The 16,029-nt window shown below is 49.8% G+C and overlaps 1 protein-coding gene across 1 annotated transcript in view; it reads left to right on the forward strand.

Annotated features, from left to right (window-relative positions):
• Positions 1-2,047: 2,047 nt before the first annotated feature.
• Positions 2,048-16,029, forward strand: part of ZNF536 (zinc finger protein 536) — a 228,384-nt gene continuing 214,402 nt past the window's right edge. Inside the window, exon 1 of the mRNA XM_061173614.1 lies at positions 2,048-4,217. Coding sequence (XP_061029597.1) covers positions 2,048-4,217 — 2,170 coding nt within the window. The remainder of the gene's footprint in view (positions 4,218-16,029) is intronic.

The following is a 16,029-nucleotide window of genomic DNA, read 5'->3' on the forward strand; positions in this document are numbered from 1 at the left end:
GCGTCTTCAGTGCCAAGGACAGGGCCTGGCACACTCTGGAAACTCAGCAAGTTTGTTGAATGAATGTAAGAATCTCCATGAGAAATTACTCCTTTCTGACCAGGCTCCAAAATGGTTTCTTTTTTTTTTTTTTTTTGAGTGTAGACTGCCACCAGAGACCAAAAGAAAAGATGGAAATTGGAAACATTCTTTTACTGCAAGTGACCGTGTGCCTGTATGTGTGTGTGAGTGTGTATAGTTGTTCATGGACAGTCAGCCCTGCACCATGGTTGCAGTTTCTCTCCCTCCTGAAAATAAACATCATGTCTTTTTCTTCTCCTCTCTTGCAAGACAGACTCACAGCCTCTGTCTTCTTGCCAAGGAAGTCAGGTCTCCCAATGGAGACCCTCCATCCATGCATGGTCTGCCTGGCAGGAAGCCCAGCAGGCAGCAGACCCCACCGGGGCTGAATGTGCTTCCTCCATAGTTGAGCTCTGTCCCCACAGGTCCCCCTGAGGGATCGCTTGGCCCAGCAGTCAGTCCTGGCTGGGGTTAAGCGGTACTCCTGGACCGCCTGGCTGGCCAACGCATCTAAACATTGGGATACAAAGGGGATGGATGTGCAATAACTGTTCCAGTGGCAGGAAACAAATTTGGACTCCTTCAAGTGGAAGGCAGATCTGGAAATAGAAGGAGCCCAGGCATGGATTCATTGCCTGTCAGAGTTGAGCTCCCCACATGCTCTGATGTGGAGGGAGCTGTTCCCTCTGCCCCACCCCTGAATGGCCTGGCTTCAGCCATTCTGCACAGGCTGCAGAGGGGCAGAGAGGACTATTAAAGCCAATTATGCAGACCAGCTTTGAGTGTTAGTGTTTAACAAACAGCTTTGAGTTCTAATTTTCTGCAAAACACACTACTGCAGGTACAATTTGTACTCATTACTGTATATTGGGAAAGTTATTAAAAACACTCAAACTTGGTTGAGACTTCCTATGGCATCGTCCCTGGATTTTAATTGGTTTTTATCTATTTCTATAAAAGATCTCTTTAAGCCCAATCACAGTTCCTGCCGCAGATATCATGCCAGTTGAAGGACAGGAAAAGCGCGTTCTGTGGTGTAAGTCTTTACCCCCTACCCAAATTTGAGCAGTTCTCACGAATCCACTAAGATTCCATCACGAGATAATTTATACTTCTTTGGATGGGCACAGTTACCAAATGACAAAATAACAGTGTTTCGTAACATAAGGGTTAAATCTTAATCTCTGAGGTTTGCAAAGCCGCTACTCGCAGTCTCCTTAAAATTTAATATACCTCGTTAATGCTTCCTTGCAAACACTGAAGGATTTTTATGATTATAATCATGTGTTACAGCACCTAGTACTGTTTCTAAGCAGCATACTAATCAGCTTAATGAGATATTACTGCACTTTTTGTTGACTAAAGCAAAATCCCTTTTATTGTTCTAAAGCCTGTCCTTTATTTTTTCCCAAAACATTATCTTGTTTTATTATGTACCAGTAAATATCGTGCCATTGGGTTGGATTTTTTTCTTTTTTTCTTTTTTTTGCCAAATCATAAAATAATCTCTTTCATCTCCGACTGGCGAACATATTGAATATAGTAACCAGAAACAAAAGTTCCAAGTGAGTCAGTTTGGTCTTGCAGTTAAAGCCATTCTGCTCTATGGCAAACTTTGAACTGAACCAACAGGTGCAGGTGCTACAAGCGGGGAGAGGAGGAAAAGTTTAACACGTAGACCCTTGATTTGTTATTAGGTGTTGAAAGTGGTAAAACATTAATAATTTAAATGTGAATGAATAATTGCAGTCTGTAAATAGAAAATACAAGGAAGACGATCTATCGCCAAAACAAATTGGAGGAGCAATGCCATATTGCATAATTGGCATTTAATAATTCATTTTTTTATTATTGTTTTTGACTTTAATTCCTTAGCATTATTCTGTGTAGGTAAGGCATGAAATGCAAATTCCCCACCAGCTGATGCTGTTGATTCGCTGCGCCACGGTACCTGGCACAGATCTGAACTCTCTCTTTATTTTCAGGGATGGAAGAAGCCAGTCTGTGCCTTGGAGTGTCCTCGGCGGCGCCGGAAGCTGAGCCCCATCTGAGCAGCCCCGTCCTCAACGGCCAGTATGCCATGAGTCAGAAGTTGCACCAGATCACCTCCCAGCTCAGCCATGCTTTCCCAGAGCTGCATCCGCGGCCCAACCCAGAGGAGAAGACCCCGGTTCCCCTCGACGAGAAGGCCCACGTGCCCATGAGTGGCCAGCCCATGGGCAGTCAGATGGCGCTCCTGGCCAACCAGCTGGGCCGGGACGTGGACACCAGCCTCAATGGGCGGGTGGACCTGCAGCAGTTCCTCAACGGGCAGAACCTGGGCATCATGTCCCAGATGAGCGACATCGAGGACGACGCCCGCAAAAACCGCAAGTACCCGTGCCCTCTGTGCGGCAAGCGTTTCCGCTTCAACAGCATCCTCTCCCTGCACATGCGCACTCACACCGGCGAGAAACCCTTCAAGTGCCCGTACTGCGACCACCGGGCGGCACAGAAAGGGAACCTCAAGATTCACCTGCGGACCCACAAGCTGGGCAACCTGGGGAAGGGGCGCGGGAGGGTGCGCGAGGAGAACCGCCTGCTGCACGAGCTGGAGGAGAGGGCCATCCTGCGGGACAAGCAGATGAAGAGCAGCCTGCTGCAGCCCCGGCCGGACTTGAAGCCCCTGCCGCACGCCCAGCAGACCCCGCTGGCCGCCTGCAACCTGGCTCTGCCCACCAACCACAGCGTGCCCGACATGGCCAACCCGGTGCCCTCGCCCAAGCCGGCCAGTGTGCAGGAGGACTCGGCGACCCCCGCTGCTGGCTTCCGCTGCACCTTCTGCAAGGGCAAGTTCAAGAAGAGGGAGGAGCTGGACCGCCACATCCGCATCCTACACAAGCCCTACAAGTGCACGCTGTGCGACTTCGCCGCCTCGCAGGAGGAGGAGCTCATCAGCCACGTGGAGAAGGCCCACATCACGGCTGAGTCGGCCCAGGGCCAGGGCCCCAACGGCGGCGGGGAGCAGTCGGCCAACGAGTTCCGCTGTGAGGTTTGCGGACAGGTGTTCAGCCAGGCGTGGTTCCTGAAGGGCCACATGCGGAAGCACAAAGACTCCTTCGAGCACTGCTGCCAGATCTGCGGCCGGCGCTTCAAAGAGCCCTGGTTCCTGAAGAACCACATGAAGGTCCACCTCAACAAGCTGTCAGTGAAGAACAAGTCCCCTAGCGACGCCGAGGTGCCTGTGCCCATGGGCAGCATGTCCCAAGAGGCCCATGCCAACCTGTACTCCAGGTACCTCTCCTGCCTGCAGAGTGGCTTCATGGCCGCCGACAAAGCCAGCCTGAGCGAGCCCAGCCAGCTCTACGGCAAAGGCGAGATGCCCATGAAGGAGAAGGAGGTTGTGGGGAAGCTGCTGACCCCCATCTCCAGCATGGCCCACGGCGTCCCCGAGGGCGACAAGCACTCCCTCCTGGGATGCCTCAACCTCGTGCCACCATTGAAATCCAGCTGCATCGAGCGGTTGCAGGCAGCTGCGAAAGCTGCCGAGATGGACCCCGTGAACAGCTACCAAGCTTGGCAGCTCATGGCCAGGGGCATGGCCATGGAGCATGGCTTTTTGTCTAAAGAGCACCAGCTACAGCGCAACCACGAAGACACTTTGGCAAACGCCGGAGTTCTGTTTGATAAGGAGAAGCGGGAGTACGTGTTAGTGGCAGCAGATGGCTCCAAGCAGAAAATGCCTGCTGATTTGGTTCACAGCACTAAAGCGGGCAATCAGAGAGACCTGCCAAGTACGCTCGACCCTTTGGAAGGCAGTCGGGATTTTTTGTCACATGGGCTGCACCAGGCTCTCGAGTACAACCTGCAGGGTCCCGGGAGTCTGAAAGAGAAGCCCACCGAGTGCCCGGACTGCGGCCGAGTGTTCCGCACCTACCACCAGGTGGTCGTGCACTCCCGCGTCCACAAGCGGGACCGCAAGGGCGACGAGGACGGGCTGCACGGGGGCCCCGATGAGCGGCGCGGCTCGGGCAGTGACCAGGAGTCCCAGTCGGTGAGCCGCTCCACCACGCCCGGCTCCTCCAACATCACTGAGGAGAGCGGGGTCGGAGGCGGGCTCTCGCAGACCGGGAGCGCCCAGGAGGACAGCCCACACCCCTCCTCGCCGTCCTCCTCAGGTAGGTTGCCAGGGGAGATGGGGGAGCAGCGGCTGGCGCAAGGGCCCTCCCTGCCCCGGGGCCTGGTTCTGCACCAGCCTCGGTGGGGAAGGGTCCTCGCTGCCCTTCAGAGTCAGCTCTGAGGTCACCGTGGCGTCGTGCTGTATGTGGACCTTGCCTGTCTGCCCTGCCTCAAGGGAAGGCTATCTTTTCAACTCTTTGACCTTCCCTTGAACACTGGCCACCAGGAAAGTAAGCTGATCCTCCTACCGTGTGGTGGAGATGGCCAGTTGTTATGTTTGCCAGCTGGGGTAGCCTACCTTCCCCTGTGATTACCTGGCCCCATTTCATGCCCTGACCCCCGTCCACCATCACCCCTGGAACCCGGGAGCTGCTGTTTGGCTCCATCCGTGGATGTGGATGTGAATGTGTAAGTTCAGACCCTCACCGTCTCTCCCCCCAAGTATATGCCCATAATTCTGTCATTTGGGCCCCTCACTGCCTCTCCCTAGACCAAACCTGTCTCCGGCCCCCTTTCAAAAGTACAACTTGGCTCATCTGTCAGGTGCCTCTAACCTGAAGAACCACACCATTCTCCTCTGATGGTTTGGAGAAGCACAGAGGTTTGAAACACAGATGCGCGACTTCATGTCTTAAATTGTACTGTGTTACACGGGCGATACAGCTTTGGGGTCTAAAATAGCAAAGCAGAAAATCTGTCATCAAAATGTCTGTGAAATGCTGAAGCTTCCTGGCCCAGTTTGAGGGGAAAAAAAAAAAAAAAGAAAGAAAAAAAAAAAAAACTCACTAGCCTAAGACAGCTAAATTAAAATCACTACCTAACAGCAGGTAAGCTTGTTGCCTTCATCCATATTTCCAAAGCCCCTTACTAATGGATAGTAAATTGAAAGTTATATTCTAGCCCTTTATAAAGAAAGCATCTCGCTAATACTGTAATCATTCTGCAGCCTAACAACAGAGGAAATCATGCCATAACAAATACCCTGTTACTAATGGCAACATTGATTTCTGCAATCAGCCATTAAGTCTAGAAAATGAAAGACAGTTTGAGGCACCTCAAGGCACTGCATTGCCCACTGTTAAAGATGTGGCAGCACACTGTTGAGGGTAATTTTTAAAAAGTTTTTTTTCCCCTTTTCTTTTTTTTTCCCTTCTCAGTTTCAATAAATATTTCAGTATTAGAGGCAATTCACCACTACACTTATTAAGTAGATGCCAGCTTAGTTGTGTTGTTATTGTCATGCTTCAGTATACCCTTCTTCTAGGACAAAATTAGTATTAAAATAAAGTGTGAGTCTGGTGGCTTCTTACAAACCAGTAAAGAATTGTTAAGACACATAAATCTGCACTGCACATTCCAAAGATTCCGATAGCACTTAATGCCGCTGCTTAAACACCCATGAAACACACTGTCTCCACCTGGAGTCCTAGCCTTGTTTGCAATTCACTTCAGTGGGACACTCTGAAAGAGTTTAATGAGGAACTCCAGCACCACGGAGGGCTAGGCCACACTGCCTGGAGTGACCACCGCCCAAAACTTGCAAGGGAAGGGTTTTCCAGTGTCACCGCCTGACGGCGGGAATTCTGAGATGGATCTTTGTGCACGAAGGCAGCAAAGTGCCAGGTGTCCTACTGTCAGGAGGGATTACTTCTGGCCTCCTGTGAGGAGGTCTCCTCTCCCTGCAGAGTGTCATCTCACGATTTTTGGGATTTGGGACCTTTCTGGGGCAGAAAGCAGAGCGCATACTGGCTTTCCTAAGTTTTTGGAGTGACGTGGAGTTAACACTGACAGATTTTCCTCCCTCTCCCAGCCCTGCTGAAATGAAAAGGTCTCAGCAGAATATTCCGACACCAAATGTTCGGCTCTATTAATGACGTGTTTACCGTGTTTTTCTCACCTTCTGGCCGAGTGATAGCCTCATGCTATTCTTATCTCTGTTGTTTTCATATCTCTAAATACTCTGTTGAAAAAAGCCCATTTTGCCTAAAAGAACCAACCGGGCTTGGGACTCAAAGGAGAATTCTACTTGAGTTGTGGTTATCTTCTCACTTTTATTTCCCTCATTGAAGTATCGTACAATTGTGAATACTGATTCTTTCATTTCTGGTTGACTTCTTTGTTTTCTTCATATTCAAATTAGACACTTCCATAATTTTCTGACTAAGTAGGAAAATTGATGGCATACCAATATGCAGCCCAAATCAGCCGCATGCCTGGGCCATTCAGGTTTTCCTGGGATTAGGACCCTTAACCAAATCGGGTTAGTCTTCCCTCTTACTTCAACAAGTCTGACTTGTATAAAGTGTGATTAAAATAAGCATTTAAATAAAAATCTTGACACAATAGGTATTTTATTATTACCTGTTAGAGAGAAACCTGCAAGGTGAAGGGGAGAAAAAAAAAAATCTTTAAGCCCTTAAGTAAAGAAAGAAGTACTTATTAAGGCTTCTATTAAGAAATAACTGCAAAAACACGGTTTTACAAATTTCTCAGACTGCATAACAATGTCTCAAAACTTAATTTGCATCACTTGATTCTTTTTTTGTTGAAAACTGGGTCAGTAGGGCCTGAGAAACTATTTTTTCAGATCTTAACCAATGAATTCTTCTTTATAAATCGCTGCTCTTAACATGATAGTAGTTCTGAATTCATCATAAAAAACCTTTTTACAGAGAGCCTCTTAGAACAGATCTCCAGAAGAAGGCTTACAATGAGTGGCAGAGACGTCCTTTGTTATCAGATGTAATTCTTTGCAAAGGAGGATTGGAACGGAGTGGCTGTTTAAAAATGTCTTGCTCAGACCGAGACGAAGAAGGGGTCAAGTTTGCAATCAAACAGTTATTGCCGAGATGGGCGACTGTCACTGGCTAGGCTAATGTGGGATGCAGCTGTTTGTTATGTGAGCAAAAGAATGTTTGAATCAGTGAACATGTGAAAATGATTCCAGTGAACCAGAAAATGTGTTTGTTCTTTGGCTCTCCAAACTGCTGAGAACCAAGCTTAAGATCAACTGTGAAAACTAGGACCTTTGACAAATTGAGAGGTCATATTTTCTAACAGAAAATGGACAAGACCAGTCATACAGATCACTTCCCCATCTTTCCCCTTTGTTTTTTATTTGTTGTTGTTGTTGATTTGACTTACCAATAATTTCACACCATAGTAGATGTCATTTCTTCCTCCGTGTACAATGCAAAGGGAAACTATTTGGAAAGCAGCAGCTTATAAATTTTACTCTTTTATGACATTTAGAAAGTGGGGCAGCTGTTTTGATGCTCCCTCATTTCTGGCTCGCGTGCAAATGCTCCGATGGCATTAATCTCTGCATCTTTCCCTAAAACCTCGTCTAAGACTGTGCTCCAATTCGAGCTTTATACCCTGAGTCAGAAGACGACCAAAGTTCTGTTTCTTTAGATTTTGCTTTGGAAATCATGGTCAGAATAATTAAAACTTAATGTACTAAGAAACGATACTGTTCATTACATCCAACAGGGCAGTTACCTTCTGCATTCCCCATAATTTTGGAGAGGGGCTAATTGAAGTGTTGATGGTGGGAAAGGGGTAATTGAATGTGTTGACCCTCTGTTCATTAAAGTCGGCTAAGTTACATGATCAACGGAAAGCCAGGAAGAGATGCAAAGATGAAAATATTGTTAACCCCTACTACTTCTGGTATAATATTTTGAGATGGACAAGGATTATTTGATCAGCTGGGCTGGAAGCCTTGCGGGGTCTTCTTTTGTTGCCTGAGCTGCATTCCTGAAATGCTGGGTCTCCATCCTGTGCTGGCCCATTGACCACAGCATCAAAGGCCTTTATCCAGGGCTCCCTTGCATTTACATTGGGTGTATAGTGATATGATAGATTTTCTTTCTTTTCCACCTCTTTTTCTCATGTGGCTCCTCCTCCCTGCCCCCATTCATGATAACCACTGCCTGCTCCACACAAACAAATCCGGGCACCCAAAAGCAGGGAAAAAAAGAAAAAGAAAAAGAAAAAATTTAAGTCTGAGGATTAAGATCTTCATTTTTTTTTTTTTTTTTTGCTTGTGCATTCCAATTGTTCTTAAAATATTTGGCAATGTCAATTAGTAACTGAGCAGAGTTAGCTGATGAACACAATTTTCCAGTAGACTGAGCACCCTATTGTTGCCGAGTGAACAGCAGATTTCTGAGGTCATTATCATTCGCTGGTTGCTTGGCCCAGCTGCTTCCTGCTGCAAAAGCCAAACTTTATACTGGAGCTTGGGGATGGCATGCAGCAACAGGGGGCTGGGAGGGGGAGAGGGGAGCTGGCTGCAGAGCCGAAGACAGTCATTATCAGCAGAGGAAACAGAAAGTAAAAGTTTCCAGGCAATTCCAGGAAAACTGCCCTATCAGGCTTCTCCCTCCCGTTCCTCTCCCAGCACCTTCCACCTCCAGGCAGGGAATTAAAAGGACCAGGGGACGCCCCCTGGGCATTGTGGCCACTAATCTCTTTGCTGAGCAGAACTTTGGAAAACAATAATCCCATTTAAAATTTGCTTAAAAATCGTTAACCCAATCTAAGGCATGTGAGTGATTTCCTCATTGATAGACTCCTTCATTTTTATTAAAAACAGAAGAAAGAAAAATTATTTTTTAAAAGATGAAATTAAAAACTTGAAATTAGTAAACTTGGGGATGACAAACAGGGAACATTATTTCATTTTCCAGGGGGACCTTTTGAGCGGATACTAGTCTGAAATTCCTTGTAAATCAAATTTAGCATGGAAGGTTCCCCCTGCCCACTCTGGCTTCCCCTCTTTCCTTTCCCCTCTCTCTCCCTCCCCCACCCTTTAATTTGGGAGCTGGTTCAGTGAGATGAAAAGCTGCACTTTTTTAAAGCTCAGCTGTTAAAACTGAGCGCCATATGCAGCCTTTCCGTCCCGATGTGGAAATGTGTGCAGGCGGCCGCCGTGTTTGTGGAGATTTACGGAGGAGGCTCCGCTGTGTGTGCCGAAGCCCTGCCTGGGCAGATGCTGGCGGGCCCTGCCTCCCGGGAGCTGGCCCCGCCTGGGCTAATAGGCTGGCCAGATTCGGGCTGGCTCCTGGGGCGTGTCCAGTGGGGCAGAGGTCAGGGGTCCAGGTGGGTTCCCTCTGGTCTCCCACCTTTCCGCTGGATCTGGGGGCGGTCCGCCCACCGGGCATGGTGCTGGAGCTGGGGAACAGTAGCCCTCAGATGCTGATTCACCTCACCGTCCTCCTGTGTGGGGGTCAGACGCCTGACAGCAGCTCCTTTTTATAAACTTCCCATCACTCCGTGCCCTTTGATTGTCTTGTGCCTGGGAACACTCAGTGCCACTCTGGGGCCTTGGCTGTCTCTCTCACCCCTTTGCGCGGAGCTGTAAATCCCACTTCCACGGGGCTGCCCGATGGTGCTGTCACTTAGCATTTCAGAAAGAGAGAAATCGTTCTGGCTCTGAAAGTCCTCAGATTGGGAGTGTGATATAAAAGATGTGTGACACGAGATCCCAGAAGTGAAGCCTCTTTCCTCTACGTTCCTGGGGATTCCCAGATTACCAGGACACTGTCTTCTGTCCGAGGGATTGATTCCTGCCGCAGGGTCACTGGAGCCCTGCCTTTGTTTAGCCCCACTCTGCCCACCTTCATGTCCCTCCTGTGCTCCTACGGATGCTGCGCTCCTGCCCGGAGAGCTCAGGGAGCCCGAGGTGCCCACGGTGTGCTCCTTCTGTACTCATGTTAACACAAGGAACAAACGTTCATTTAAATCTAAATTTAATGGTAATAAGAAAAACACGGATTAGCTAAGGACAGGTTACAATGAGGCAAAGAATTAAACAGTCAACTTTCAAAATGGAGCATGAAGCATTAGCTGCGTGATTGCCGTTAACTGGAATGGGAGGTTCGGGCTCAGGTCCTGGCCACCACCTCGGGTGTGTTGGGGCTGGAATTAGCAGTTTGCTTTGCAAATGGCCACAGTGTGGCCTCTGCTTGTTGGTCAAAAGCAGGTGTCATGAGCTACCTTTCATCCACCCACTCTCTTGCTATGCCATCAGGTACCTGGGAACATAGGCCCAATGTGTCAGTACCGCCAGCGGCCGCTGCTGCAGAGCAGGGACAGCCTCTGTTTGCAGGGCAGCTTGGGTTCACCAGACCCCTTCTCCGTCAGGCTGCTCGTGCCTTCGAATCCCTTCATTGACATGGAGCTCTGTGCCCCCTTATAAGAAGCACGCTTCTGAGAGGGTAAAGCAGGAAAGTCTTCCTTGCTTAAAGAGGTTCTAGTAGGTGGCCCTGATGTCTCAGGGGTGGAAACAGGGACAAGCTTCAACAAGCCTCCTATTTTACTGGCCTTCAAGATTCCCCTGGATTCTAGGGGGGAGACCGCTGGGATACTTGGGGATGTTGAGATGGAGAGCAGAGGGAGGCCTGGGGCAGATCCGTGTTGGAAGCACTTTGCAGCGTTCTGAGCCTGTGAGGTTGGAAGAGGAGTGAGCCCTAACTCCCATAACTGTCGAGCTGTTTTGGAGCGTTGATGGTAGGGGTGGAGAAACACCTGCAGAGATCAGGAGACTGGATTTGTGCAAACGTCCCAAATTCGTGGTGATTGGGCTGGAACCTTTGCCATCTGTGACCCTTGGGCCTGCTTGCTGCCCTTCTGGGTTCCTCACCTCCCTCTCCTCTGTTGGCATGTGACAGCGCCTCCCCCGCCTGTGTGGACCGGGCTGGCGTGTTGAGGAGGAACGAGGGGGTGCAGTGAGGCTCGCAAATGGTTGAGGAAAGGGGGCTCCCCAGCAGGGTGTGAGGCAGGTGGTGGGGGGGACTCTCTGTTCTCTCCAGGAAGCAAGCGTCACAGCAGCTGAGAGGAGCCTTGGGTCCCCCATGCCTTTTCCTGGCAGGACGGGGCGACGGCAACATTTACTTAAGCTGTGGAGTTTGGCACTGCTGCCGCCAGGCGCCATCTGGAAAGCCCTTCTCAGGAAGCCGTGGGCCCTCCCTAAAGAGCTCAGGGGAGCAGGTCTTGGGCAAAGTTTTGGGCCTTTTTTCTTGGGCAGAACCTGAGCGGCAAGGCACCTGAGCAGGGCTCGGGGGTCCCCTGGGAGCTGTGTAGCTAAAGCAGGTCCTCCTCGGTGTGCGCGTGGCTTTTCTCTCTGCTGGGCTTCTCCACTTAATTCTGAGCCAGATCTGGTGTAGCTTTTCTTTGTCAGGAGAGCACTCAATTTCCTGGGGCTGTATTTCCATTTATTTATTTTGTATTGCATTTTACTTACTGTTTTCACCTAAGTCCTGGTATGCTGTGGGTGCAAAGGTGTGGAGCCAGCCAAGACTGTCCTGGTTAGTTACCGAGACAACCCTGTAATAATGGGGCTTGTTAACATAATGTAAGAAATGAATATCGTGCCTCTAATATGTGCTGGGAGGCAGGAGGGAGAACTGGGTGGCTTGGCTGGTGACAAACAGGGCCGAGCTAAGCACAGAGATTTGCCACCATCCTCTCCCTGATCCACATCTTCAAAAAAGGCTGCAGAACTCCAAAACAGTACATGCCTGAACACTCCCTACGGCTACCTGATGGGTGGGCCAAGGCACTAAGGGAGCTGTGCTGTGCGCAGGGGCAGCGGTGGGTGGAATTCACGTGCCCGGGCCTGTTTTCTTTTCCCACCAAGGGAAAGTTGTCCAGGGCCTGGCTTCTTGGGGGACCCACCTCTTCGTTGCTGTGAGCCTTGGGGTTTTGTGTGACATGTGGCATGTGTCTGAGAGACGTGGGAGGCACAGCACAAGCTGACTCCTTGGCTGGTCCGGCCCCTCCTCTTGGGGGTGCCCAGCCAGGTGCTGGCAGGAGGAAGTGGGTAGTGGGTGGGCTTGGCTTTCTATGCCTCGTCACTTGCTTTCAAAGGGTGGGGTCATGTTTCAGCTTTTGCTGGAAGCAGGGCACACCTTGGGGAGAATGTGATGTTTTACTCTGGGCCTTGGGTGCAGAGGATGCCACAGAGGATCCGTTCTCTCCCCTGGGAGGTGCCTTGCTGGGCTGGGACTTAGGCGGACACCAGTGCCTTTCCTCTGGTTTGACCTCAGTTCCAAAGCCTTTTGATGTACGACGAAACAGGTCCCCTCCGTGGCGCTCTCGTCTCTTCATTACAGTAATGTCCCGAAACTCTTAACTCAGTGGTTGTCATCGTGGTTTCTGGACACCCTCGGTTGTCTTCAATCATCTTGAGAGGTATTTTGGAAAATTTCCAGCTTGCTTATGTTTAGTTCAATGTAAAACGTGTGCAGTGGTTGTTTCCTTGAAGACCAAGACAGATACATGTTTCTCTTTATTGCTAAATATATTCTGTTAAATTTGTTGCTAAAATAGGTGTTTCAGGGTTGTTGTTGTTTTTTTTAAGTAATTTGCCTTGAAAAATTGTAGTGATCCTTCAGCAAAGTTGCTGTGTGACATAAAATAATCCCTGTGTGGGGGGAGCCTTGGCAGCTGGGGCCTGACCACCTCTGAAATGTCCTGTATGAGTGACCTTCAAACCCTTGCCACTTGGTCTCCTCCTAGAGGGACATTTACTGACTTATTTGTTGCTATTTTTGTTGTTTAATGACATTATTGTTATTTTTCTCCTACATTAATTCTTGTTCATCTTGGACATTGAGAAAATACAGATAAATACAAATAAAAATAATTTTTAAATATATGTGCCCTTACCACTCAGAGATAACCACTGCAGACATTTTAGTCCATTCCTGCCCAGTCCTTTTTGTGCACTTGAAGATGTATTTCACAAAAAAGGACCATACTGCATGCACAGTCTTCTATATGGTATAGTTTTTACTTAAATATATGTCACATATTTTTTTCCATTGAATATTCAACACAAGGATCAACAAACTTTTTCTGTAAAGGACAAGATAATAAATAATTTAAGTGTTGCAGGACATGTGGGATCTTTTGTAACTACTCGATTCTGCCATAAATGAAAGGGCTTGATGGTTTCCAATAAAACTTGATTTACAAAAACAGGTGACAGAAGGGTTTGTCCCATGGGCTATCCTTTGCACACTCCTGTTCTTTAGTAATAGCTGTCCTTTTATAAAAGCTTCATACACGTAGTATGTTCCTTGAGGAAATATTAGAAATATGGAGAAGCAAAGGGAAAAATCTGCCTCTAGTGATCTACTGAGCATAGTAGAAAACTTGTTTCCATTTTTTCATTTCTGCACCTAAATCTTTCTGATCATCTGTACAATTATTTCCCTAAGTGGAACTCCTCGACGTGGAATCTCAGGTCACAGGCTGGCAACCCTGAAGCTGCAGATGTGTATTACCCAGGAGGGTGCTGTGTCTTGAGGCCATTTCTTCCAGTGCTGGAGATTTTACTGAGAAAGTTCCTCGTAAGGTTATATTGAAATCTGTCTCCCTCAAGGTAGTTCCCTGTCACCAAGCAACTCTGTGACTCATTTGTTCATTCATAAATTCATTCATTTGTTCATTCATTAATTCATTTTTTCATTCAAGGACAAAATGCTTATTAAGTAGGTTCTGAACACCGAGCAATGTGCTAGATGCTGGAGATTCAAGGATGATAGGGATAGGTCGCAGTGCCCAGAGGCCCAGAGCCTGGGATCCAGCACAAGTCCTTCACAAGAGGGGTAGATGCACAGGAGGGCCGCCCCAGGGCTGGAGGAGACGCACTTGCCTTGGTGTCCATATTTGTTCCCAAGGGACCTGAAAGGGTGACGGAACCTCCCCAGTCACCTCAGTAGCTCCTGTGGCAGGTAACTCTTTCCGTTTGTGGAATCTGGCCAATTCGGTGACTTCTGGGGGAAGCATCCCCAGCTCAGCCGCGGCAGCTAGCTGTCCTCTCTCTCCCTGGCTGTGAACTGGAGTTGAAATCACTTTCTTGCTGCAGAAGAGGCCCTGGGGAGAGTCCAACTGGTGCTTTTGAGGACGACCCCTCAGGCCAAGAAGGGGGCCAGATGGGAGCTTGTCGGGGCTTGCAGCTTTGTGGCATGTATGTCCTGGCAGCTGGTCACCCCACACCAGGGGCCAGCCCTGAGGGGGGCAGCAGGAAGAGGCAGGGTGGAGCTCCACACCAGGGAGTGAGGGGCAGGCTCCCGGCTCCAGCTCACCTGCCCTGACCACCCTGTCATTGTCGCCAGTGGTTCATGGGTGGGGGGAGGGCACGAGTCAGGTGTCAGGTGGAGTGTGGACTCCTGTTGGGACCCTGCAGGTAGAGCCTGTGAGAGCTTGTCAGACGTACACTGGGAAAGAGGCTCTCTGCATTTTACCCAAACTAACCTGACTTCAGAACTGTCCATACCTGTCCCACAGAGGATCAGGTGAGTCATCGGGGGTCGGGGGGGGGGGCGGGCTGTACCCACCTCATATGTCAAAATGTCCAGCGTCAGTAGAGGATGGTGGGCACTGCAGACAGTGCCAGTTTTCTTTTTGGATGGTGGGTCATGAACTAAATACAGACCCACTATGAGAATGAGTGGAAACAATTTCTTCTGGTACATATCAGACCTCAATTGCCCTTTATTTTCTGTGAATGAAAACGTCATAATCATAAGCCTGGCTATTAACCCAGAGACAAGTGCATTTTCTAATGTTTAAGAAACGGCTCCGGGCAGAGCACATACTTCAGCCAGAGCTCGACCTCCACACACAGTCAGGCTTTAACCACCCTGCTGGGGTATTTGGGCAGCTCACTCCCCTCCCCGGGGCCTGGCGAGTGGGGGTGGGGAAGTCTAGAAGACTCTGAGACCCCTTTCATCTTGCTTTTCCCCTCCTCTCCTCTCCCTTCCCAAATGTTTCCACGGCCTGAGGGTAACTTTCAAGGGTCTCATCCACTGAGCAGAGAACTAGGGTTTGTAGATGCTAAGGATTTGGGGATTTCTTGTCGATCTGTGTTTGAGCCTCGAGCAGGCAGTGAGGTCGTGTCATCTCTGAGGGGCCCGGTGTGCCCGGTGGGGCTGGGAAGACCCTCTTTTAGCTCCTTTCCCACTGGGCACCTTCCCAACGGCTCTCCCTGTCTGGGGCCTGCATGTCCTGGAGACAGGGTCCTGCCACCGGAGGGGCACTGCCAGGGCCCCTCCCTCAGTGCTGCTCAAGGCTTGCTCTTCCCCTCCTGGGGGCTGACTTGGCAGGGCTGCAGGAAGTGGAGAGCGTTGCGGTCATGGTGGAGGGCTCCAGTGCTGGCCCTCAGGAGCTGTGAGACCCAGCAAGGGCTCCTTAGCCTCTCCATGCTTCCGTGTCCTAGAGCCTGCAGTCTGCCGGAGGAGAGGCTGTCAACAGCCGTGTAAACTGTATTGAGTTCCAAAGCTAGGAAGTGGTGGAGCTGAGATTCTAGCCACGTCTGTCTGACCTCTTGCCTTTTAGTTCCATTGTTGGGTCGTGCTGGGGATGGGGTGAATGCAGCCAAAAGCAGAAGCCCAGCTCGCCAGCCCCATGTCCCGCTCCACACTGGCCAAGATCAGCCCTGTTAGGACAGGCTCTGGGAAGCTCAGATAAGTACTCCTTCCCTCTCTTTGTGTCTCGGGGGAGGTTGTCCTCGCATCTTTTCCAGAAGAGAAGCAAGGAAGGGGGTGGCCCCGCGCTTGCTCAGCTCTGCTGAGGATCGACTGGGACCCGGCCCAAGCTGCACACTTAGCCTTAAAGTGACTCCCCAAAGCTGCGGTTTCAGGGATCCCCTAACCTCTACTCAAGGTCACACGTGTAGCAAGTCACAAGTGTCTGGCGGCCGTGTCCCCAGGGTGACAGAGAGGATGGGGCCCCAGGAGCAGGGCCTGGTGACAGAGGACCCAGCTCTCTTCCTGTGCAGCTTGCCCGAGTCTCAGT

The sequence above is a fragment of the Eubalaena glacialis genome, chromosome 18 (genome assembly GCF_028564815.1).
Source record: "Eubalaena glacialis isolate mEubGla1 chromosome 18, mEubGla1.1.hap2.+ XY, whole genome shotgun sequence".
In the NCBI taxonomy this organism is placed as follows: domain Eukaryota; kingdom Metazoa; phylum Chordata; class Mammalia; order Artiodactyla; family Balaenidae; genus Eubalaena; species Eubalaena glacialis.